A 25,739-nucleotide genomic window follows, 5' to 3' on the forward strand; every position below is an offset into this window, starting at 1 on the left:
AGACGTCATGTGAAGCCCCTGGCTCCTGCCTCACTGTGCCACGTGGAGGAGGCAGGACTGTGCTAAGTCAGCTGTCAAAAAGCCACTTTCAGGAATATTTTCTGCTCAAGTTAGTAAAGGAAACAAGCTGCATCCCTGACCACCTCCTGCACAGAGCAACAGGACCAAGACTAGGGAAGAGGGCGTCTGAACTAGAACCAGCACGTTTACGGGGTAAGGGAGATGCTGCAGCTGGCGAGAAGGCCAAGGCCCGCGGGGGAACACTGAGAACCACCCTCCGTTCCCCCGCCGCAGTGACTCCTCCACCTCTCCCGCCTCAGTTCCATGTCTGCCTAACAAATGACTGAGACAGGTTCTGAAACTCTGTCAACAGAGACCCTTGAGGGATTCGTGGTGACTTCAACTTGAAGGTGGGGCTGGGCCCGGATAATCCAAAGAAAGCGCTCCTGAGCTCAGGCCAGGGACAGTGGAAGGACTGCTAGCCAGAGGTGGAAGGACTGCTAGCCAGAGGTGGAAGGACTGCTAGCCAGAGGTGGAAGGACTGCTAGCCAGAGGTGGCAGGCTCCTGGGCTGGGCCAGGCCCCACCGGGAGCTGCTGCTCACGGAGGTTCTGAGCATCCAGAGGGCTTGTCACCATGTTTGCACACTGTGGGGCGCAGCCAGGGCCCTGCCGTGCGTCTTTCCCAACACAGGTGCTGTCCGGGCAGGTTAAATATCGGGCCCACAGACCCTGACTCCTAGAAGGGCTATGGCTAAATCAAGCTTGTGTCTCCTGAGGACCAGCTGGTGTTGGCCATCCCCACAGGACAAGCGGGAGTACCCAGGGTGGGGACGAAAGACGTCCTAACTCCTCTGACACAGGGGATCTGCATGCAGGAGGCCTGTCGGGGGGTGAGGTGGGGCCTTCAAATGGGGCTCTCGCGGGGGCTCCCGGTTCCCTCGCTTAATGGAAACGTCCGCTGTGCTGCCAAATCTCACATCAACTCACTTCTTTGGAGCAGGGTCATAGAACTTGTACTGATCCATGATTTTTTCTTCCAGTTTTTCCTTATGTCTCCGTAAGGCATTTAATTTGTCTCTGTGAACAGAAAGGAAAGAAAAGCTCTCGATTCACAGAACGAGTGAACGTACTCTCAGCCCACACCAGGCAGAGGCTGCGTGTCTGAGGTTTGGACACAAAGGTCTCAACACCACTGCTGAGTGCAGATCACGGGACAGAAGCACCTGCCACAGGCTCAGGGAGACTGGCCACCCTGTGGCCACCCCAGGGTCCAGCTGTGAACGAGCTTGAGGGGACAAACCTCCAGCCATCTGAACAGTCCTGCTCAGAAGGACTCGCAGGCAGGCCAGCTCAGGTGGGATGATGGGCACTCCTGGGGGTGGGGCATATCTACAAGACCTGGGCACTAGGTCAGAAAGTCGGGCAGGGCTGGGTTGTGGCTCCGTGGTAGAGCGCTTGCCTGGCATGTGTAGGGCACTGGGTTCAATCCTCAGCACCACATATAAATAAATAAAATAAAGGTCCTTTGACAACTAAAAAGAATGGATGAAAAAAAAAAGAAAAAAGGTCAGCAGAACCCGACCTCTGCCCCGGGCCACTCAGAGGTGCCTGCTGACCTCTTTGGGGCACACTTGGGAGCTTCTGGGGGCCAGGCAAGGAAGACAGAGCTGAACAGAGCTGCAAAGGCAGAGGGAACGAGGGGCCCGCGGCAGGCCTGGGGCCCCCAGGTAGCTGGCTCCTACAGATCACTGCCACGGGACACAAACCCGGGTCTGGAGGGGTGACCAGAGCCAGGAGATGAAGCAGAATCACCGGATTTCCACATGAGAAACCAATTCACATTTTCAAAATCAAAACAGGGTCAGAGACGACACCTGAATCCCAGCTGTTAACAGCACCTCTGCTCACCGGGGAGCCCAGGGTGCTTCTTTTAGCCTAGAAGCCTCCTGTGTCGACAGTTCAGACTCCTGGTTTCCTTATTTGAAAATGAGGCCTGAAATGGGAGGTGACCACTCAGGCTTGTTCGTTCTCGAAGCTGCTGGGTCCCACCTGAGCCTTGGGATTTCCCATGGAATCGCTGAGGTCACACCAGGGGAAAAGGGACCATGGGGCCTGGCCATTGGCTGTGCTGTGTCCCAGCTCTCCGCGCAACCCCTGGGCTGTGTCTGGCCCAGGGTCACACCCCCGTACCAGGCCTGGAGCAGGCTACTGGCAGGAAATGGGCCAACCCAGGACAGGAGCCTGACACAGACGCTCTGTACTGCAAAAACATCACCCAAGAATCCCCCAGGGACCAGGCTTCCAGGCCTTCTGTTAGCACCCACCCAACCTCTGCTGGCAACTCCAACACATGGATTATAGAGGATCGACTTCACGCCACTGTCATTTCTGCCCCCAAATTACAGTGTGGGTTTACAGCGTCTTTCAGTAGGTGGCAGACAGGAGTGGGGAGGACAGGAAGAGACTGTTACACCAGGGAGTGCTGGGACAGCACCTGGGGCAGTGACCAAGTCCTCCCCAGGCGTGTCTCTTCCTGCCTCACCACGCTGGCTCTGGCACAGCGGGACCTGCCTGGGTGGCACACAAGTGGAGGGGCAGGCTGGCCATCACAGCACGCAGCAGCGAAACTGCCTTGGACTCCTGAGAGGCACCTGGGCCACTTGACTTGGGAGCCAGGCTTCCCGCACTGACGTTCCTCCCCTTGACCTCTACAATCTCCTGGGCTCCCGAGTGAACGAAGGCCTTCAGCTGGACACAGAGGCCTCCCACGCCGAGCAGCCCTGGTGCCACGCCCCTCCCCCTTCTGTCTGTGCCTCCCGTGGCTCCCCGCTGAACGGCTGGCAGGGGACAGTGCTGTTCACACCTATCCCTGCTACTGGTGGCCAGCCCCCAGAGCCTGCGCCAAGGCTGGCCCCTCCCGATCGCAGCAGACCCACTGCCCAGAGTCTCAGGGGGAGACGCACAGCCAGGAGAGAGGCTCAGTTTCCATCCGCGTTCTCTCCCTGAGACACCTCTCCTTGTGCTGGGGGACTTCGAGAAGTGAATTCAATTCTAAAAGCACCGAGGAGGGAACTTCCAGCAGTGGGCAGTGAGTCTGAAGAGCAAACCAAAGCCAACCAACACTTCCGGAAACCTAGAGCATCCTACAGGTTGGTGAGCTGGCCCCAACCCTGTCCTGGAGACCCCGAAGGCCAGGGGACAGACACCGGGACCTCCAGAGACAGGACTGCCCGCCGACACGTGCCCCTGCCGGGCCCCTTACATGTACTGCTTCTGCTCCTCGTGGTACTGCTCCTGGCTCTCCATGTTCTGCTCTAGCAGCTTCTGGTTCTGCTGGCTCAACAGCTGGATCTGGCTCAGGAGGTGGTGATTCTCCTCCTCCAAGTTCCCCTTGAGCCGGGAAAGCAGCTGCAACACAAGAGACACCCGCTGCTGGGAAGGTGGCTTCTAAAGAAGGGACAGGCCAAGGGCACAAGGCTGTCAGGAGCTCGGGAAGAACCCGAGGACCAGCAACATGGCTGCGGGGCACCCAACACACAGCTGGTCTACGTGCAGGGTGCAGCAGATGTCGAAGGCTGAATCTAGGAAAAAAGAAATACCTCACTTGATCACTTTTTTGATAATATGTTGAAATGATGTTTTGGATGCACTGTTTAAATAAAACATATTATTAAAATTAAATCCAGCTGGGCATGGTGGCACACGCCTGTAGTCCCAGCTGCTCCAGAGACTGAGGCAGAAAGACTGGCCCTCAAGGCCAGCCTGGGCGGCACAGCAAGACCCATAAAAAATTTTTTTTTTCTTTAAAAAATTCAGGACACATTTTAAACGTGGCTACTAGAAACCTAAATTGCGTCAGTAGCTTGTGTCCTATTTCTAGAGGGACAGCTTGGCTCTAGAGAGGGGCCACACACATTCTTCCCAGCCCTCCAGCACCTGTCACCGCCACTCGACTCCCCCTGGGCAGTGTGGAAGCCCCATCGGCAACCCATCAGCGCACAGTGTGGCCACATTCCAACAAGGCCACTGATGGACACGACATTTAGAAGTTCATATCGTTTTCACTTGCCACAAAACAGTACGTTCATTTGACATTTCCCCACCGACACAGACACCAAAGACCCCTGGTTTGTGGCAGGACAGAAACGTGGGGAGTGGGATCCTCTGTGGGCCGCAGCTCACCAGCTCCTGGGCTGGAATGCCACGTGGGACAGCAGGACAGCCACAGGTGCTGGAGGAGAGACCGGGCAACCCACCACCTATGAGGGACGAGGGTGGGGACCTGGCTCCTAAGGTCACCGTGAGGGTTAAATAAGACGCCCCACACAGGCAGAGGGCAAAACGTCTAGGACACCCTGGGTGGGAAGCCCAGGTTCCCTGCTCTTCCCCGTCGGCAACTGTAACTGTGACTTCACTATTAACCACAAAATGAGAATTCCTCTTATCTTGGATTTTTTTTCTTGGCGGTGCTGGGGATTGAACCCAGGGACACTACCACTGAGCTACATGCTCAACCCTTTAAAATGTTCTTAGTTTGAGACAGGGTCTAAGCTGTTGGCCAACATGACCTTGAACTTCTCTTGCCTTCGCCTCCCCATCGGCTGGGATTACAGGGGAGTGCCCTGGGCCCGGCTTATCTTGACTCTTATTACATGTGACCGATGAGTGTGCGACCGGCAGAACCGGAAGGAAAAGAAGGTGAGACTACAACCAGCAACTTCACTGAAAACGTCTGTGTGACTGCTGCCGAGATGCCGTTTGGGCAACACGTAAAATAACTGTCACAGAGTCTCAGAGATTCCACAGATGAGACCAGCAGGGGTTGGCAGTGAGTGCACTGCCAACATGCAACCAGCTGGGGGCAGAAGTCCACCCCTGGACACTGCCTCAGCCCCCTGGAAAGACCTGGGCGTGACCACAAGCCTCAAGGAGCCCAGTGTCGCGGGCCTTCCCTGCAGCCCGAGCCCAGGGACCTCGGCCAACGACGACAGCACAGCTGCTCTTCCACCCCGTCAGACCCTGGCACGTCCCAGGAACCAACCCAGAGAGAGGAGGGGGAGCCAGGGCTCGGGGCCACGGCTGCCAGGCCCCACTGCACTCTGTTCAGCTTCCACAGAAATGATTCATGTCCCCAAAACGCACACGCTTGTCCTTGTCACTAGAATATAACTGCCTGGAGACAGGGCTCTCAAAGGGGGGACAAAGTTAAAAGGCTGATGTGAGGGTGGCCCTGACCATAGCACTGGTGGCCTTGTGAGGAGGACGTGGACAGACATACCACAGACGCACACGCACAGCCCACGAGTCAGGGAGAGGCCAGGAGCCGCATGTCAGCTCCCGACCGGGCACCAGGCTCCAGACGGTGAGAAGTGAGCGTGCTGCCGGCCGCCCTGGGGTCCTGCGAGGACGGCCCAGCAGGCTGACGTGGCTTCCACCTGGGCTCAGGGTACTCCCCTCGCTCCCTGCTGTGGCCCTCATCTGGGCCTTCTCATGACCTCACAAAACACTGCTCCCGCGCCCCGCCAATCCTTCAACCGTGGCGCAAGTGTGACCCACTGTGCGCGGCCTCCGCTGTAGCTCCTGACCTGGACGCTCCTCCTGACCCTCGTGCACCCGTGACAGTGAAGTCCCTGTGGGCACGCTGTCCTCAAGGGGCCTCAAGGTGGGTGGGACCCATGGCCACTGGCCCCACTCCTCACCCAGGGACCCCACAGGGCACCAGGCCTGGGGCCTCATCCTCAGGGGCAGCTCACAGTCTGGCTGGGGGACTGCAGGCCTCGGTGACCTCGACTGGAAATCTCCTGGGGCAACCTCGGGCCAGAAGAAAAGCCTCTGTTGCTTCTCAGCAAATGAAAGGCAGGAGGAAACCCCGACCTGAGGTCACTGTCCCAGGGATGCCCCAGAGGGGGCAGGGCCCACCTGCCTCCCTGTCCTGGGGCCTATTTAAGATCCCACCTGAAGAGGGGACAGCAGCTCTGCTCTCAGCAAACTGGGGACTCCAGAGCGAGCCCTCGCCTCCCCTGGACGCAGGGCCGGTCAGCTGGGCCCCACAGTGGGGTAACTGTGGGCCGTTCTGTGTGACGGGGACCTCGGAGGTGAAGGGTGTGGGGAGCCGCGCAGACGTGGGCAGAGCGACAGGTCACCCTCGCCTGCCTCTGTGGCCCTCTCCAGACCTCGGGGAGCAAAGGCCGGGCGAGGGGCTCTCCTGCCGTGTTCCTATCGGGAGGGCCTCACCTCACAGTGGTTGTCCAGCTTGGTCAGCGAGAGGTCCATGCTCTGGTGCTGCTCCTTGAGCTCGTCAAAGCGCGCCTGCCAGCGGCTCAGCTCCAGCTGCGAGCTGTTGAGTGCTGTCTTCAGCTCCTTGGTGTGGGCATGCAGCTCCTCATACTCCCCCTTCAGCTGGTGGTGCAGGAAAGTGACCCTGCAGAGTGGAAAGCCACAGGGCGAAGGGGGTGAAGAATGTTCCAAAGACAGACTGGCCGAGCCCGGGTTTCTGTCCCAGATCTGAGACCAGCAGGCTGTGCAACCTCAGACAAAGCCACAGCCTCTCTGGTCCCAGGTTCTTTTCACATGTGAAATGACAGCACTGAACAAAATTGCTGGTTTTTAAGCTGTTCAATGAGGGCACCCTAGTGCTGCCACACTGGGCCAGGAGGACTCAGCAGGCAGCCTCAGATGTCGGCCTCAACGGAGCACCCCTGCTACTATCCCTTCTACATGACAACTTTAACTCACCACACTTTGGGAAAAAGGATTCTGCTGTTAAAAAAAATTTTTTTTTTAAATTTAAACAAGGAACCATAACACTTTGCTCTAAAAGTTCATATCTGTGCCCAAAACCCCTTACCCAATTCCAAGCCCCTGATTTCAACTCCTAAGATACATAATATATGATGAGTTGACAAGACATGAATTATACAGATAATGTACATTATTTGTAAATAAGTATAAATACTTGTTATCCAAATCCACTAAAATTACTATGATCCTGATCTACGTTGGCCAACTCGGCTTCTCAGAAGACTGACATGGGGAAGTGCAGATCGTGGGGGTGGGGTTGGGGTGTCGACGCAGACCCAGCTGGGGCTTGTCTGGCCTGTACAGCCGTTTCTCATCGGCACCCAGACGTGCAGCTCCTCCGACAGAATACAGACCTGGTCAGGGCCACACCCAGGTGGACCCGAGAGCCTCAGGCTCGCTCCGGTCTGCTAGAGGCCAGGGTGCCTGCAGGCTTCTGTTGGAGGACACCCCAGGGCACAGGCTCACAGCAGCCCTGCCGCTCCGGCCCGGCAGCCTGTCTACCGGATGTTCTGCGCGGCTCCTTGTGGCCTTTTTGTGCTTGGGGACACCAGAACACCCTTCAGCACTGTCCCTGGGGGCGTGTGAAGCCATCTGGGAAAGGACTTCTGTCTGCAGCGGGAGGAGCAACAGGCAGGCAGAGCGCCACCCGGTGGGGCCACAGTGGCCTCTGGACTCTGGCGTCCACACGGCCCTGGTGAGCAGAGGCCTGGCTGCTGAGGAGCCGGGGCGGAGCGTGGCTTCACAATGGCGCCCACCTGTCCAGCTCTCCCTGCAGCTTCTGGTTCTCGCCCGTGGTGACGGCATGTGTCCGCCGCTCCTGCTGCAGCACCTCACGCTCCGAGGTCAAGGCGCCCTGCAGCGCGTCCAGCTCTGCCTTCTGCTTCAGCAAGTCCCCGTGCCTGTGGAGGGAAACCGCGGGAGTCTGGCCCCGGCCTTCCGGATGGCAGCTCACCCGGACGACTCGGCCTCCAGAAAACAGGACTCCTCCAGGGGCCTCGGTGCAGGGGGCGGGCCAGGGCCCAGCTTTGCATGCCTCACAGTCCTGCTTCCTGCCAAAACACCCCTCCTTCAGGCCAGCACGAGGTGACACCCTGAACTCCATGCCCTCCTCTTTTAGGGAATTACGAATCAGTTGAGAGGTGGCTCAGAAAGCAGGACAGACCCAGAGGAAACCACAAAACAGCACAACTCTACCACACCCGGCCTCCCCTCAGCCTGCCCACGCCCTGCCCACCTGCGTATGCTGGTGCCCCATCAGGCCTCCTGGAGGAGCAAGGTCTGCTGCGAGCTGCCGACCAGCTGTGGCCCCTCCAGCCCTGGCCCTCGACCCTCCCCTAGGGCTCCAATTCCTTCACCCTCAATCCCCGTGGGCTGCACAGTCATTTCTGGGGGATGGCAGATCAGAAGGATGGAGTCCGCGGCCAGCCTCAGCTTGCTCCGGACACACGTTTGGGAGACCCCAGTGTGGCCAAGGACAGAGCTGAGACGGCCCTTGCCCACCCAGGCCAGCGATGCCAGGAGAAATCAAGCTGGACAAACAAGGGGCACGGCTGACCAGGAGGGCTCCCGGGGCCTGCTCCCGTGACTCGGGGAAGGCCGCTGATGAAGCCATCGGTGACTCGCCGGCTCCACCCGGGAGGTCTTCAGGAGTCCCCGGGAACAACCGAGGACTTGTCCAACAAGACTGCAGAGCCACCATCCCTGTGTGGCTGACACCCACTCAAAAACCTGCGTCACTGCCAGGGACAGCCCGAGGCAGCTCCGGCCACCTGTCCAACCGACAAAACATGGAGCAGCTACCAGCCGCCGCGCTGAGCAAGCCGCAGGCAGACGAGTGGCCTCGACCTGCAGGGCCAGTGCGCTCCACCTCAAAGAGCTGCCCATGGCGCAAACAGAAGCCGCTGTCCTAACAGGAGGCCAGGAGTGAGACCCTCGCAGGACCCTCGGGCCCACATCCTGTCCACGTCCAGAGAGACACCACATACGTGGCAGGTGTCGCTCGGGTACGGTGGGAGGAGGGCGAGATGAAGGTGCAGAGAGGCAGGAGATGCATCTTTCAGCAGGAAGGGGGGAGGGAGGGGGAGAGGGGGAGGGTGAATCTGATAAGAGCAGTCACTTCAGTAGCCCTGAAGGACAGAGATAGGACACACAGGGGCCGGAGAGCTCCAGTCAAGGAAGAAAGGACACAGTGAGTAAAGCAGACCTCGTCTTCGCCACCCTCACGCCCACAGCTTTGTTAGCACCCGTTTTTCTGGGTCCTGTGATGGAAACTCTGCACGTCAGCTGTCCACTCCTGGAGGACCAGTGTCTGCCTGCCCGGCCGTGCTGCCGGCTGGACTCAAAGGCAACACTGCGGCGGCACCACACCAGCCCCATGAGGGGCTTCCTCCTGGGGTTCATGGGGCGTCTGGGGCCCCTCTGGGTGAGCCTCCCTCTGCATCTGACTGAGGGGCACTGAGCACATCCCCAGCCTCCGAGGCATTCCCCTCTCTGATCCTCCCCACCCGCCCAGGGGTCTGGCCCCTTGGTGGCTTGTGCACCGTAATCAGTGGCTGACTCACTGGGCACAGAACCCAGGATCCCAGCTGCCAAGAGTGCAGAGTGAAGATCTGCACGTTTCCACATATACACATTCTACAACCCCCCAAGAAACATTAAGATGACACGTGGGGACATAGGGCAGGAGGCAGAGGAAATGGGGGGCGGCGTGTGGGTGACCATAGGAGAAGTGGCTGGGGCATTCCTGGCACTAATCACACATCCAGAGGTTCACAGGTTTAGTTTTTTAAAAGCAAGCAAGCCAGGCCTTGGTATGCAGGAGAAGGCCCGAGGAGCCAGGGCACATCCCTCTGCGCTGGCTGCTGTGGGGCATTCCCTCCTGATCGCCAGCGGGAGAGGAGAGGGAGCCCAGGACACAACCCACAGGAGAAACGGCCTCATACACCCAAGCTGGGCTGCCTGGCGCCGGCACTGGCACTGGCACCACTACTCCCTTGAGGGCTCCCCTTGCCACTTGGTCCCCAGCTGCACAAACTTCAAAATGCTGAAGGTGACATTTTATTTCCTTCCCTTTGGGAAAGCACAGGAGCCCCAACAATGGGCAACAGCTGGCCAAGAGGAAATGGGTGTAGCTCTGTGTACAGCCTGCTTGTTTAGCATATGGGAGGCCCTGGGATCCATCCCTGCAACCCACACAGGGGACGGGGAGGTGGGGCAGGGTGGGAAGAGGAAACACAGGAAGGGACAAAGGCAGAGCACTGGCCTCAGGAAGGTCCAGTCGTCTGGGGCAGCCGGACGCTCAGGACACCAGTGCGTCCCCCCTCTAGGGGCTCCTCCCCTGCCTCCAAGCCTCCTGGCAGGGTCCCCACCTGGCCCTGCAGGCCTCTCCCCTCCCCACAGGCCCCCGGAGCCCCCCTCTGCCCCCCAGCCCACCTCTCGCCCAGCTCCTTGTGCTCCAGCTCCAGGTTCCGGTGCAGCGTCTTCAGGCAGCTGTGCTGGCGGATGAGGGCCTCGTACTCAGAGGACTGGCGCTCGTGCAGGGAGCCCAGGTGCTCGTGGTCCTGCAGCAGGGCCTCATAGGCAGCCGCCAGCTGCTCCTGCTGCCTCTGCAGGGCCTCGTGCTCCGTCTCCTTGGCCGCCTGCTGGCTCTGGAGCAGCGCGTACTGCGCGGTGAGTGAGGCACTCTGAGAGCTCAGCGTGGAGTTTTCCACCTGCACAAGAGCACCAGGGGCCGGCGGTGAGCGGGCCAGAGAGCAGGCCAGGCCCAGGAGGCGGCTACACCGGAACCCAAGGGCCTGCCTGGGATGGGGACCTCATTACTCTTCTCCCCTGGTGCTGGGCTGGAGCCCAGGGAGCTACCCACTGAGTGGCATCACCAGCCCTTCCGTAAGTTCAGACGATTGCACAAACTGGTCATCTTCCTGCCTCAGGCTCCTGATTCCTGGATTACAGGCACCACTGTGCGTGGCTGACCCTCATGATTTTTAGGAGTCTATTTTCTAAAACAAGTATACAGAATATCTGTAAGAATCCAGAACACCTGGACAACACCACCCAGCCTAGCATCACGGGTATTCGTAGAACATTCCATCCAACATGGTCCAAAGTCATTAGGAAACTGGACAGGGGCCAGAACCACCCTGACACTAAAGCCAGACAGAGGAGGTTTATAGGACAAAACAACAAACCAATACCCTATTTTCTTGTTTCCCAACCTCTCTGCCAAAGTTTCCTGCCCTTGCCCCATAAGGAACCTGTTTCGAAACTTTTCTCAGAAGCAACATTAATGATTGTTCGTTTTCCTTCACAGGCTTATCAAAGGCTCTGCCAGGTTCTACTGCCCAGAAACCCGATCCACCGTTTAACCAAACTTACTCCATCTCAAAATCTCTTTCCTAAGTCATTCCTAATAAAACCTCAAGGAACAGACTTGGGGAAACACAGATGGGAATCACAGTAGAAGCAGAAAATGTCTTTTCCACCCACGCAGACGTCGGCCCAGGCACTAAACGGCTGTGAATGGCTCCCATCACCAACGTTCCCTGCTACACGTGCCCTGAAACCACCTCCCGCGCCCCACTGCTCCTTCTCGGGGTCCCGGTGCCCGGGTCGCAGTACCTGCAGCGTGGCAGTCTGCGTCTGCAGCGTGGTGGTGCGCTCCTGCAGGAAGGCGCTCTGCTTCTGCAGCGTCAGGATCTGGTTGCTGAAGGCCACGTTCTGCGTTTCCAAGTGCTGCAGCTGTTCCCTGAGCAACTGCTTCTCTGCCTGCAGAGCTGCGTTCTGGGGACAGGACACAGGACGCCCATCAAACCCTGATGGGGTGAACACCAAGCAGCTATGGGGGCCCAGGTTGCAAGGACCCCTCAAGAGTATGTTTCCCTCTTTGAAAAGGGCAAGCAACAGGATTTTTTAAAAACAGACCACACTCCACGGGTCACTGCGTGGGGCCTAAGCTCAGCGGAGGCCAGGGCACCTGGGGTTAAAGCCACCGTGGCCTTTTTCTCTGTCATGCTTGTATTCCACGGAACACCCTGCTCGCGTCCCATTACCCCCAGTCCCTCACAGGATGGGGAGTGGCAGCGCTCGGCTGCAGGGGCGCAATGGAGTCTAAGGCAGACCACACCAGCTGCCACGAGGGGGCTTGGGCCCGGCCGCGGGGGCCGCAGGCTGCCCCTTGTTAGGGCGGGACTTGGGAAGAGTCTCTCATCTTCAGTCTTGACTTTCACATCTGTCAAATAATGAAAATGTCCCTTCACAAGGTCACTGGTGGAAATAAAAAAAAAATAATAAAAAAAAAAACCAGAGGGACAGACACGCATTGGCCAACTTGTTCTGCAAAGGGCCAGCGGCGAATGCCCAGAGCCTGTCGACCACACCATCGCCATCTCACCCCCTGAACGCTGCCATCGCAGTGGAGACAGCTCAGACACCCTGTGCCAAAGGTGTGGCTGTGTTCCAGTAAAATTTTATTGACAGACATGGTGGGGGTCTTGGCACGCAGCACTGAGACCCAGCCCTGTAGGACACCACCACGCTGCTGGCGAGCAGGCTGCAGGCAGTCCCGTGACAGGGGCAGGTGGCAATGAGAGACTGCGTGGGTCCTTACAGCTAGAAACCCACAATGAGTGGCTGCCCCATCAGACCTGCAGACACCGTGAGAAACACCCCGCTGGACCCAGGGAACCTAACAGACTGACGTCATAAGCGTCACTGTTAAGAGGACATCCCTCTCTCTGTGTAGCTGTGACCAGGGCAGCTCACTCACATTCCGCTCCAGCTCAATGGCTCGGTCCTTCACACGGAGCAGCTCCATCGTGGCCTCCTGCTGGCTGGGTCCCCAGGCCTCCTCCTGGTGACTGGCAACTGCCTTGCCCACAGGGTGCCTGAGCGAGTTCTGTGCCTGCGGGCCGTGCTCCTGGGTCTGCCTGAGCTGCTCACACTCCTCCTTAACCTGTGGGAGTGGTGGCAGGAAAGCAGATCGAGGCAGGAAGCAGCCTCACCCCGAAGTCTCAGAGGCGCCCACTCACCCCCAGCACAGGACAGAACTGACTTGCCCTCCTTCTGCTTCTGTGGGTCCCGCGTGTCTCCCCCTCCTGTCCAGAAAGGACAGGATGGCAGGGGCCTGGAGCCTGTGCTGGCCTCAGTCCCCACCTCAGCCTGTGACCACCATTACCACAGGCTGCGGGTCGGGCACCAGGGGGTCTCACATGGTGCAAACCCCCAGCACTAGAACTGCTGTGCTCCAGGTTCAACCCCACGGCCAAGAAACGTGCCCTGTGTCACAACAAGGGGACGTGTGCACATGTGTGGAGCACGTACGTATGCAGAGAGTTCCTCTGCCCATGCGTGTGGAAGGTGTGTGCAACGTGAGGGGAGAGCATGTGTGTGTGTGTGTGTGTGTGTGTGTGTGTGTGTGAGCGCACGCGCGCACACGCGCGCAGGGAGCAGGCAAGTCATGCCCTCACAAGCCCATCCCACCTCAGGGTGCCTGGGAGACTCTACAGGCCTCTGCTCCATGCCCAGGGCTCAGTGTCACATGGGGTCTCATGGCACGTCCCATGTCCCAGACGAACAGGGGGCTGCTCACGCCTCTGGCTGACCCTCCCCCCCACCGTGTGAGTCTGACAGTTCACCCGCACCTGCCCCAGGACACGGGCATCCGGGAGGCCCTTTGCTATCCAAGCGAGGGGCCGGGGAGCCAAGGCAGAGCCCCCAGGCGGCGGCCCTCACCCTCTGCAGCTCGCTCTGCAGCTGGAGGTTCAGGCCCGCTCTCTCTTCCACTTGGGCTTCCAAGAACGCGATCTTCTCTTCCTTCACAGCCAGGGCTGTCTTCAATGCTGATTCGCTTCTGCCCTCCAAAATCTTGTATTTTCTGAAAAATACAGACACAATACAATGACCTGCCTCTTCACCCCCATGCCATTCTCCTCACTCCCATGTGAGCTGTTCCTGCTCAGCTGTCCTGCGCCACCAGACCAGGTGGCCCAGGAGCGCCTGGGAGCCAAACCCACCATCCAGAGCCCTACAGACATCTACCCCAGGCAGACATCTTTGAGCCCTCACATGTGGCACAGCCACACTTCACGGACTGGTCACTATCTTGGGGAGGTGTCAGCATGAATATTTTACAGAGAAACTGAGTCTCCAAAAGGTCAAGCCAGGGGCCGGGGCTGGGGCTCAGCTGCAGAGCGCTTGCCTCGCACACGTGAGGCACCGAGTTCTATCCTCAGCACCATGTTGAAAAATAAATAATAAACAAGCAAAAATAAAGGTATTAAAAAATAGAAAGGTCAAGCAATTTGCCCAAGGCTCCGTGGGGAGTGTACAGCCCTCCCACCACACTGGCACCCCCAGCAGCTCGTGGGTCTTGTAGGCTACAAGTCCAGGAAAAGCCCAAGGTGCTGGATTTCCTTGAGAACTGCCACCACTTAAGAAAGCACGGCCGCGAGAGCTGCGACCGTCAGGCTAGGAACAGGGAGCCTTGGGCTGGGGGTGGCTCGCTGGCAGGGCACTCGCCCAGCACGCAGCAGGCCTGGGTTTGACCCCCAAAACGGCAAGTGAGCACAGCAATCCCCTTCCCCCAAAAGCCTCCAGGGACAAGAAAGACCTGGACGGTGAGGACATGGGCTCAGTCATGCGGTGACGATCACAAACAATAAACGAAGGCCTCGGGCCAAGGGCAGGGAGCCCGGGCCTCCACAGTGAAGGGAAGTGGACTGTGCGGGGACAGCGTCCTCACGTGTCACCGTGGCCGTCATCGTCCTGCAGCAGCAGCTCCTTGCTGAGGCCGACCTTCTCCAGCTCCTGGCTCAGTTTGTCCAGCTCACTGGTCAGCTGCTGGCTCTTCAGCTTCTCCAGCACCAGGTCCTGCGAAGGCAGGAGACACGAGGGTGGGACGTGGGCCCAGCAGGAACACAGCGGTGGTGGGGCATGGCCTGCCCCATGCTGTTGGAGATGGGGGCCATGGGTGGTGCGCACAGCCTACAGCTCTCCCGGAGCATTCTGACTAGCCTGACAGTCCTCCGTTTTGAATGTGGACACTGCTCTGTCCACGGAACCCCACGTCCTTCTCTTCCTGGGCACACAGCACCCTGCAACCACCCGTGGCTGTGTGGCCAAGCTGACAGAAGCCAGGTGCCTGAGCCATTGAGCTGAAAACACTTGGGAACATGCACACTGACCCCAAGGTGAGGGAGACAAACCTGGGTGTTGGGCCCCTCAGAAGCTGAAGGTGTCACCAGAGCAGCTGTTCACCGTAATGAGCGGAACGAACAGACGCTCAGGTGGCCCAGCTGAACGACACCAAGGAGCGGCAGGACACGTATTTCTGAAGAATTTCACATACATCAAGACACACGTATGCACCTCTAGGAACACAGCCCAGGAAAACAGTCCAGCACGCTCAGGAAGGCCGTGAGTCCCTCAGGGGTGGGGTCAGGGTGCCGTTCAGCAGGCACGTGGGGCTCAATCCCAGCACCAAGAAACCACAGCTGTGGGGATCACTGGGAATAACCTAAGTGCCCCCAAAATGATCACAGTAAACCTACGGGACTAAATGGCTTCCCCTGTTGAGAAAGCATGCCTGTGAGGAGCATTTGAGAGGACAGACGTGGCGCAACTGATAACGATGAAAACGGAGCTCAACTATGTGCGCAGCCTGGAGAGTGAGCACAGAGGGTCCCCGACATGATGACTCAAGACTTTGCACTTCACAATCAAATTATGGATTGTGGTCTCTTCCCAGCTAGCACTGTGTGCTCGGGTCCTCTCTTGACAGGGGCTGGGGACAACCAGCTGCAGCTCCCCGTCATGCAGTTGGGAGGGGACACCAGAGACACTGCTGCGTGCTGTGCTGCGAGCCAGGTGTCTGGCTGTTAGGTCTGTTAAGTCATTTCCACTCTGGATGTCTGCCCCATGATCAGCTATCGGGACGTGGCCCACGGTACGCCAGGAGCCTCGGCAGAACACACAGGGGAGCAGACGGGCCACATCCAGGGGGGTCGCCCCTGTGTAGTGAGATCATGGCTCGTGATTTCCCCAGGCTCCTCAGACCCTTAGGTGTGATCTGTCTGGAATCAGAGAAAAGCCTCGAGGAGGACCCAGCTCCCCTCCCGCCTGGAGCCGCGCAGCCCACAAACCCTGGCGCCTGCTCACCTCTCTCAGGGTGGTCAGCGTCCTCGTGTGCATGGTGACCTGCTTGGTGAGGTCCCTGTTGTCCTTCTCCAGCTCCTTCAGCTTGCTGGCGGCGTCCCTGCAGCGGGCCAGCTCCCTGTCCAGCGCGCGGCTCTCCTTCTCGGCCGCCGACAGCTTGGCGGTGCTGTCGTCCAGGACGGCGTCCTTGAGCTCCACCTGCTGCCAGAGGCGCTTGGCCTCCTTCTCCAGCAGCTTCTTGTCCTTCTCCAGCTGGGCCACCTCCTGCTCCAGGGCCTTCCTGTCCCCCTCGGATCTCTCCAGCTGCCTGTTGGTGAGCCGCAGGGCTTCCACGTCTCGCCGCAGGGCCTGGTGCTCGGCCTCCAGCTCGGCCAGCTCCCGCTCCAGGGCCTGCGCCTTGTGGCCGCTGTTCTCCAGGCTCTGCTGCAGCCGCAGGTTCTCGGCGCTCATGCCCTGGTAGCTGAGCTCCAGGCGCTCCGACTTCTTGCCCAAGGCCTTCAGCTGCTCCACGTTCCTGCGCAGCTCCTCCTTCTCCCGCTCCAACTGCTGGTTCTCCTCCTCCATCTGCGCCATCTTGGCACTGGTGAAGCGCATGGTCTCCACCATCTTGCGCAGCTCCAGGTTCTCCTCGTCCAGTTGCTTGTTGTCCCGCTCCAGGCCCTCGAGCCGCACGGACACGTTCTGCAGGGTGTCCAGGGACTTCCTCAGCGTCCGGTTCTCCAGCTCCAGGCCCCGGCTCTGGTGCTCCAGGGCCTCCACCTTCTCGGTGGCCGTCTTCAGGGAGGCCGCCTTCCTGGCCAGCTGCTCGTTCTCCTCCTCCAGCCGGCGCAGCTCCTTCTCCAGGGCCTCTGCCTGCTGCCCTTTCTCCTTGGCCTGCTCCAGGTCCCTATGCAGCTGCTGCTTCTCCACCTCCAGCTGGCCGAGCTGGCTGCTGGCCTCCGCCATGGCCTGGTGCAGGGCTCTGTTCTCCTTCTCGACCTCCTTCCCACGGGCCTCGCTGCTGACCTGCGACCTCTCCCGCAGTGACCATACCGTTCGGTGGAGGTGGTCCTTCTCCTGCTCCAGATCCCTGATCTGCGGGAGAAACGACGGCATGAGCCAGGCTGCTGTGTGAACTACCCCAGGAAGTAGGCTCAACCAGGGGCCCGGGAAGCCAAAGCCTTGGGCCATCCCACTGGTGAAGGCCACCTTCCCTCCACTTCTGACCTCCATGAGATGCTGAAACCGAAACACCCGACAGCCCGGGAGCCAAGTGGCCACTGCGCTGTCCACACAGGGCCCTGGGGAGGCTTCCTTTGCCTCTCTGCCCTCCCCCTTCCTACTGCCAGGACCCTGGGGACACTCTGCTGCCACAGAAGAGACTCAGTGCTGTGGCATCATGGAAGCACTGCAGTCGCCCTGGACGGTATACCCTGGACTTCCAGTGTATGCCAAGGTCCTCCGCCATGACATGGACATTGGAGCTGGGCCATCCTTTCTCCTGGGAGCTGCCCGGCCTCCTCCCAGGACACGCTGGGAGCACCAGCCTCTCCTCCCCAGCTTCTCTGCAGCCCGTCCCCTGGGAGGCTGAACCCACCCCACCCCCACTGCCAGACGAGACTCCTGGTTCATGCTGCTGCTGAGCCGTGTTACTAACAGCTCTTGGATCTGGGAGCACTGTATACGCCACAGTCCTCGGTGCCCTCCTGCAGTCAGGACACCAGGAGAGAGGGACAGCGCAGTGCCTACCTGCCGGGCCTTGTCAGCCTTCAGGGCCTCCATGTCGCTCTGCAGCTGCTCCTTCTCTCGGATCAGCTCCTCGCTGAGGGTCTCCAAGTCTTGGTTGCTCTGCTTCTCTCTCTCCAGCTGGGTCTGTAACTTTTCAATCTGCAGGGCCAAAAGACCCGCTTTTACTCAGTTCTGCCCCCCACCCCCATGGGAAGTGAAGCCAGGGGTGCTCTATCCATGAGCCACATCCCCAGCCCTTTTTATTTTAGTGGGTCTCACCAAGTTACTTAGGGCCTCACTAAGTTACGATCCTCCTGCCTCAACCTCCTGAGTCACTGGGATTACAGGTGTGCACCATGGCACCCTGCTAAGTTGTTTTAAAACACAACAAAAACCTCATGGCCCTGAGTACTTAAACAGGCCTCTTTCTCAGGGGGAAAATATACATATATATATATATATATATTTTTTTTTTTTTTCCCCCTTACAGGTTTTCACAGATGTCATGCCCTAGGCCAGTCAGTAGTCGGTAGTCCCCCCAGGGACTCCGCCAAGATGTAGCTGCCAGGAGCCAAGCAGAGAGGGCTGCGTCAGGCCAGGGAACTGACCCAGGGCAGGAGGCCAGGAACCAAGAGGTGGGTGGAAGGGATCATGCTGGGTGAAGCACCCACCACCCCTTCCGGTTTGTACAAAGGAGGGGCCACAGCAGACAGGAGAGGTGAGTGCTACCTTGGGACCTGCAGGGTGGTGACCTTCACCATCACAGGGCTAATAGGACTGCAGGGCAGGAGGCCACCTTCCAGTGTGTCAGTTCTCTTCCCCCTGGCCAACTCTGCATGGCCACTCACAGAGCTTTTTCTTGCGGCAGGCCCACCTGAATCTAAGAAGCCACACGTCTAGCCACCTTTCCCAGGCAACTCCGCGCCAAGACTTGGCACAATATGGGGATGGCTTCTCTCTCCCACAAGGGCAGGGCGAGGCACTCGCAGCTAAAAGGCTACGCAACGCAGGTGCCTTGAAGAACAGGAGGGAACCTGCAGCCAGGGGTCTCAGGAGGGTCCCTTTCATGGCAGGATGGGTGTGTGCCAAGTCCCGAGAGGTGAAGAACCTGCACGGGCAGGACCCCCGGACCTGGCTCACTGTCTGCAGCCCCTGTTCCTCCCAGTGCCCCTGCAAACTAGACAAATGACACTGCAGGACTTCGGCACAGGCCAGGACATGGCCAGACCTCAGAGATGCTGGCCTTGAGAGGGGACTACCAGCAAGAAGAGCACTCTTGGCTAAAACCTGGCTCTGGGCGCCCATGGCTCATCTAGGCCTCCCACAGCAAGTTACATGTGCCCCGATGACAAGGCCCGTCTCCATCCGCTGCCCCAGCGAGCTCACCTTCTTGCTGAGTTGGTGGTTCTCCTTCTCCAGCTCCCCGCACTTGAGGCTGCTCTCCTCCAGCACCAGGGACGCGTCCCGCAGCCCCTGGATAGTGCTCTGCAGGCTCTGGGTCTCCTTCTCCAGTTTCAGGATGCGGCTGGAGGCACACTCGTTCAGCTCGGACACCAATGACTTCCTGGAGGCTGAGGCACAAGGTTGGTCAGAGCCCTGCGCCAAGCACCCACCTCCCGCTCCTCCACCCCACCCACAAGGCATCTAGGTGTCCCTCTGCTGGCCCAGCTGAGTCTGCCTGGGAGCTACCAGGGCCCTGGGAGAAAGCAGCTGGCAGCAGAGGGGCCAACGCACAAGCTCAAGGCTGTAAAACTTGGGCTCAGGGTGCAGCCGGGGGCAGAGCACCCGCCCAGGACACAAATGCCCTGGGTTGAACCCCCAGGACCACAGAAAACAGAACAGGACTCCAACTTACAGAAATCGTTTAACCAGCCTAACTGAGGACGGGGTGTGCGGGCACCTCAGCAGGGAGGGCACCAGGTGAGCGGGTCAGTCTGTCCAGGATAGTGGAAAGCTGTGCCTTACAGATGCCCAGCACCAATCAGCCCAGTGAGAGCCTTATCTCAGAGATCTCTTTTTGTGATTTCATGCTCATCATATTGAAGAAAAGTGAAATGATTTATGCAAATTGCTTTAAAAATTCTGAGATTATCTGTTGACCCTTCCTCTGAGCATCTCAGATGCAAGCTGTAGGAGGGGGCCCAGTTCCAAGAATCAGGAATGGGGGTCCTCAGCCCACTCCTGCTGTGAGCAGTGCAGGACTTCAGGTAAGTCAGAGGCTTTACGGGAGGAAAACAGCGGGCATGAGGGCCCCAGAGGGAGGTGGCGAGGCTGCTCCATGCCTGTCTGCCCCCCATCGCCTAGAGCCCCAGCATGCTCTGGCTCACACGGCCATCTCCACCCAAGCCCCTGCTCCCCACCCATCACCCCAGAGGATGTGGGCAGCAGAGGGGGGGCTTTCACAGCTGAACCCCAGTCTACAAAATGATGTGCGTGTTTGGGTCCTCTGGGCAACTGTAAGGACTGACAGACCTGTCTGTTTCCCTCCGTGCACTTCCATCCTCTCCAAGGCTAAAGGACAGATCCTACAGGCCAGACCGTCCTTAAGACCTGAACCAGCAACAGGCTGCAGTGGGGGAGGTGGTGGGGCACATCCCACTCCTGGTGCCCCCCACAGGCACGGTGCCTGGAGGGCTACAAAAGAAACTAACCTAATCTAAAATACCTAAGTTAAAACTCCACTAATTCCAAACTTATGATTCCAATGGTACCTCCGTAGCATTGTAGGGGGGAAAATGTGATGAAATACATCACTTTACCATTTTAGCCTTTTTATTTATTTAAAAAAATTTTTTTTTAATGTACCAGGGATTGAACTCAGGGGCACTAAACCACTGAGCCACATCCCCAGCCCTTTTTAATATTTTATTTAGAGACAGGGTCTCACTGAGTTGCTTGGCGCCTCGCTGAGTTTCTGAGACTGGCTTTGAACTCATGATCCTCCTGCCTCTGCCTCCCAAGCCACTGGAATCACAGGTATATTCCACAGCACCTGGCTCCGATTTAGGCCTCCTTAAGTGAACAGTGGCGTGGCACTGGGACAATTCACATGTTGCTGCCACTCGGTTCTCATCTTTCCAAACCAAAACTCAAAGCATAGAGGATAGTGTTTAGTGTTCTACAAACAACAAGCAGTGCATCACTAAGACAAGCAATGGCTCTCTACCAAGCCCCCGCTCTTCAGCATGCCTAGAAACCAGGGCAGTTGGGCACTAAGACAGCTGCCCCCTACTGAGTGCCCCGGCCAGACCAGGGGTGGAGCCTCACCTTCTCATCTCATTTATAATTGCAGGGCCCTGTGGGCAGGTTCATTGTCCCATGGCCCACAGAAGTCAGGTACTTGCCCCAGATCATCAGCTAACAAATAGAGGAGCCAGGACGTTAAGCCAGGTCCTTCTCACTCGGAAGCCACTATTCCATATACCCAAAAGTATGTTCAGGGGTGGTGCAGGCCTATAATCCCAGCAGCTTGGGAGGTTGAGGCGGGAGGATGGTGAGTTCAAAGCCAGCCTCAGCAAAAGTGAAGCACTAAGCAACTCAGTGACACCCTGTCTCTAAAATACAAAATAGGGCTGGGAAAGTGGCTCACTGGCTGAGTGCCCCGAGTTCAATCCTGGGTAGCAGGAAAAGGAACAAAAAAAAAAAGCTTAAATATTTGAAGACAGGCACAGTGACACATGTCTACAGTCCCACTGGTGGGAGGATCACTTGAGCCCCAGGAGCTCAGGGCCACCTAGGCAACATAGCAAGATCTGGTCCCCTCATCCCTCTCTGTACTAGGGATTGAACCCAGGGGCTCTTTACCACTGAGCTACATCCCAGCCCCTTTTTAATTTTTTGAGACAGGGTCTTGCTAAGTTCCTGAGATCTCAATAAGTTGTTAAGTCTGGCCTTGAACTTGTGATCCTCCTGTCTCAGCCTCTCAAACTGCTGGGATTAGAGGAATCTACTAATGTACGTAACCAACAAGACCTGATGTCTTTTAAAAAAATAAATGTTTCAAAAATAACAATAAAAGGTATCTTCAGGTTTTGCTTATATTATGCAGTAATTCAGGCCAACATTGTCACTGAGAATAAATCATGGTCATTAATCTTAAAGGATTCACAAACTCCTGACTAATCTATTTATTGGTAAAGGCCCTCCACCCGACCAGCCACCCTAGTTTCAGAGTGTTAAGAGAAATGAATCAAATACCATGAATGTATGATTTTGTCAAAATGAACCCAACGACTATATGTATAACTATAATACTCTAAAAAGAAGAAAGAGAAGAGGAGGGAGGAGGCGGGAGGGAAATAAACCCAGAGATCATCCTAGGCAGCTTGCACCACCTCTCGGCTCCATCAGGGGGCAGAAATTCCTCCAGGTGCATTTAGACTTCAGAGGCAGGGCATCTCCCAGAGCTCAATGCCCATGGCATCAGTTTAACCAGCTGATTTCAAGTTTGGAACTGACAGGGGCTCTCAAAGAAGTGAAGAAATATTCAGCTGCTTTCAATACCCTTGACAGTATTCTTAGGAATGTTTATCAGAATTTTTAAAAGCTACCACCCAAAGAAGCCAAAAGCCCTATCGTGAAGGGCTAAGTAAATATTAACTTATAATGTCAGGTGCACAGGAATGGTGAACATGTGCTATTTTTGAACACAGGAACTGACTTATTGTTTGCCGGGTGCTGAAGCTTCCTGCTCTAGTGCTGACTGAGGCCCCCACCCTTCCCACACCACCACAGCCATCGTCTCCAGGGGGCCAGCAGAGGGCAGCATTTCAAGCCAGGAGAGAGGAAGAGGCCAGGCAGACCAGCAGAGAACCCGGGTCTCAGGAGCAGCAGCCACTTAGCATCCCCACCCGGGAGACAGAGAACAGACTGCATCCATCTTGCCCAATTATGCAAATCAACAGAGAAAATAATGCCCAGGGTACATTTATAGTGGGGATTAGCAACCACCGGGACACTTCTGCCATCCAGGGCTTTTAGCCATCCGCAGACAGGCCTAAGATGTCCTCAGGGTATCAGCGTGCTGTAATCTGGAAGCTCCTGAGTGTCCATATGGGAAACCGAGAAACCTGGCAACACTTAATTTGTCTTTCACATCCTGACATCAAGACGGCCAGACCCCTCATGTTTTCCCCGGGGAGAACTGTAATGAAACAGTTCCAAATGGCACTTGAAGGAAATCATATTTACTTGGGGTGAATGGATGGGCTGCCTCGACTGAGAGCCAAGGGCCGGCTCCCAGGCCACAGTGCTACCTACCATCCGACAGTTCTGCGTTCTTGGACAGCTGCTCCAGCTCCCAGCCCAAGTGGGCCGACTCATTCATGCTCTGCTTCTGCGCAATCTCGAGGACCATGTTCTCTTCTAGCAGCTCCTCAATCCGCTTCTTATCTGTGTCCCGGTCCTAGGGCAGGAAGAGGGAAGGAATGAGGACAGGCTTGCCGGAGCACGCTGTCTGCCACCATCCTCTAAACATGAGGGGTGGGGGGTTGGCATGCACCTGCTCTCCACAACAGACAGAGCTGCCTACAAATGCTCCACCGTACTGACGACAGCCACCAACCAGTATCTCGACCTGCTACCCAGGTTATGAAGAGAGCCTGAAGGTTTCTAACTGAATGTTCTCTGAACAGAGGGAGTACTACCCAGGGCTGTTCGGGACAGGTCAGAGGCCTTGAGAGCTGTTAAGTGTCCACTCAAGCCCACTGAGCACAGCAAGCTATCTTCCATGGTCCTGAGTTCCTGGGGCAGTGGTAGCAAGGAACCCAGTGGTGAAAACATCAGCAAAGGGCACAGCGCTCGCCCCCACCGCCCCCACTAGTCTGCGCATAGCAACCACATAGCTCGCAATACCAGTTCCAGGTCGTGAAGTTTGGACTTCAGCTGCAAGTTCTCTTTCTCCAGTTCGTGGACTTTATCGCTACGGGCCCGGGCAGCGGTCAGCTGCTCCTCCAGCATGGCCTTGGTTTCAATTAGAATGATGTTGTCTTCCCGCAGCTCCTGGTGACCAAAAGCACACAGGCTGTGGCCACAGGACTCCCAGCAGAGCTCCCTGGGCCCCAGCTGGACCCCATCATCCAACTCAGAGACCAGCCTGCAACAGGAAGCCTGGGCTCCTCTGTGCATCACCCTCACCTTTCCCATGAGGCTAGGACAAATGGACCTTATCTACTTTAAAAAGAAAAGAAAAAAATCAAGGCGTTAAGAAAGAAAATACTTAAATTTGGAAAGGTAACACTTCCTCAAGGTCCTGGGCGTGGCCCAAGGGCCTTGACAGTGACAACCTAACTCTGCTGACAGACCTGGGACCTCTCCGGAGGCTGGTACTCAGAGTCTACGGGGACAGGGGTCCCGGGTCTGGGTTCCTCTCAATTCAACATTCTTCCTGGGATCAGGGTCCTGAAGAATGGTCTCTCAGAGGAGCTTCCATTCAACACGCAGTTGCTATTTGAGTATTTTGCACACGTTCCCCTGGCAAAACAGAAGTGGCTGGCGGTTTCCTGGAGCCAGGGGGTCTTAAAGAGAGTTCAGCGGCAGCACAGTAAACCAAGCAAGTGTGAGCCCTGCAGACACGCACAGCCCAGGGTCTCCACTGCCACCGCCACGGGAAAGCCGAACTGGCCATCGTCTCTGCCGGGCCCTGTCACAGCCTCCTTGGTTCCTCTGTCCCCTGGGCCCTTCCCAGCAACACTCAATAACGGAAGGGGGTGGGGGTTGCTGCATTTCTGTGGGGGTCCCACACAGGGACTCGTCGGGTCTCCCCGCTGGGCATGGCCTCCCCAGGCTCGTCCTGCCCACACGTTACAACAGGGGACTAGCTGCTGCTCCTCCAACATACGCTCATTTTCCTTTGTGGGCCAGAATCCAAGATTCCTGGTGAGGGGAGCCACCCGCTTCTCGGCCAGCGACACGGTTCTGATCAAAGCCTGGCAGCTGGGGAGAGCTTGTTGGTTAAGACTCTGGACTCACCTGAGTGACCCGTCCCTGCCCGCCCCCCCAGAGGCCACTGTCCTGCCCCACACTCCTCACAGCAGCCCTGGGAAGGAGGGAGGGACAGTCCCTCCCTATACACAAAAAGACAACTCTGGTTAGCTAATCAAGGAACAAGCCCAAAGTCACTGACCTAAGCTGAGGTTTGCCCTTGGCCCAGAGGGCTGCAGACCCTGGGGTTCCTCCATGTCCAAGGACTCCACCTCAAGGGGCTCAGGAGGTGAGAGAGGCCCGGATGTAATAAGGACACGAGCCAGAGCACATGAGGGGTTCCAGGGGGCTGCTGCCCACCGGGCTCTCACCAGTGTTCCAGCACCGTCTCCTGCCAGCATGCCCCAGCACCAGCTCTCAGGCCCCCAGTGGCCACAGAACAGCCTGCCCCGCCATGACAGCCAGCCGCAGGCAGCTTTCAGGATGTGGCCGGAGCTGCCCCTTGGAGTGCCTGGCACTCATTTCCAGGACTTTCTCTCAACCACTGTGGCCGGACTGTCCTCCTCCCCAGACTGGGAACTCTTAGAGCAAGACTGAAACTCTACTCTGCGGAGCCTCTTGTAAGTGTGCAAAACACCTGTCGGCCAAGCCACCAGTGAGGGGAACTTTGAAGGATCCGGTGATGAGGGGGACTTTGAAGGACCCAGACACCTCTAACAGCCAGGGATGGACAAAGGTGACCTTGTGGAAAGGTAGCCAAGAGAACAAATCCCCCCCACATGCCTCGACTTCCTCCTGTACCTGGCAATGGAGAGGCCCACCCGCCTCAGAAGAGCAGATCTGGAAGACACTGCACCAAGCTCCCTAAGCCAGGGGCTCCCCAGGGGCTGCTGTGCAGGAGCAAGAAGGCCAACCCTAGTCGACCCCAAGGCCAGCACACCCCGCTATGGTTCTGACCACAACTAAACCAGGAGGCTACTTGGAGGCCTGACCCTGCCCAGCCAGCAGCTGAGGGGCCACATTTATGAAATCACAGGTCAGAGGGCCTATACCCAAGTACCTTCTAATCTGCCATGGTGACTTGGAGCAGCACTCAGGCTCAGGACTCTGTGGGGCACCTCTCCCCAGCTGCCATGTCAGTCACTCCACAACCCTGTAG

The 25,739-nt window shown here is 57.5% G+C and overlaps 1 protein-coding gene across 1 annotated transcript in view; it reads right to left on the reverse strand.

Annotated features, from left to right (window-relative positions):
- Positions 1-25,739, reverse strand: part of CCDC88C (coiled-coil domain containing 88C) — a 113,396-nt gene that overhangs the window by 16,622 nt on the left and 71,035 nt on the right. Inside the window, exons 11-24 of the mRNA XM_081289062.1 lie at positions 23,513-23,659; positions 22,919-23,063; positions 19,046-19,230; positions 17,681-17,818; positions 15,956-17,026; positions 14,541-14,668; positions 13,532-13,673; positions 12,567-12,752; positions 11,420-11,581; positions 10,235-10,512; positions 7,558-7,701; positions 6,236-6,422; positions 3,264-3,409; positions 989-1,078 (exon numbers count right to left, since the gene is read on the reverse strand). Coding sequence (XP_081145188.1) covers positions 989-1,078; positions 3,264-3,409; positions 6,236-6,422; positions 7,558-7,701; positions 10,235-10,512; positions 11,420-11,581; positions 12,567-12,752; positions 13,532-13,673; positions 14,541-14,668; positions 15,956-17,026; positions 17,681-17,818; positions 19,046-19,230; positions 22,919-23,063; positions 23,513-23,659 — 3,149 coding nt within the window. The remainder of the gene's footprint in view (positions 1-988; positions 1,079-3,263; positions 3,410-6,235; positions 6,423-7,557; positions 7,702-10,234; positions 10,513-11,419; positions 11,582-12,566; positions 12,753-13,531; positions 13,674-14,540; positions 14,669-15,955; positions 17,027-17,680; positions 17,819-19,045; positions 19,231-22,918; positions 23,064-23,512; positions 23,660-25,739) is intronic.

This window comes from Spermophilus citellus, assembly GCF_964194105.1.
Source record: "Spermophilus citellus genome assembly, chromosome: 4".
NCBI lineage: Eukaryota > Metazoa > Chordata > Mammalia > Rodentia > Sciuridae > Spermophilus > Spermophilus citellus.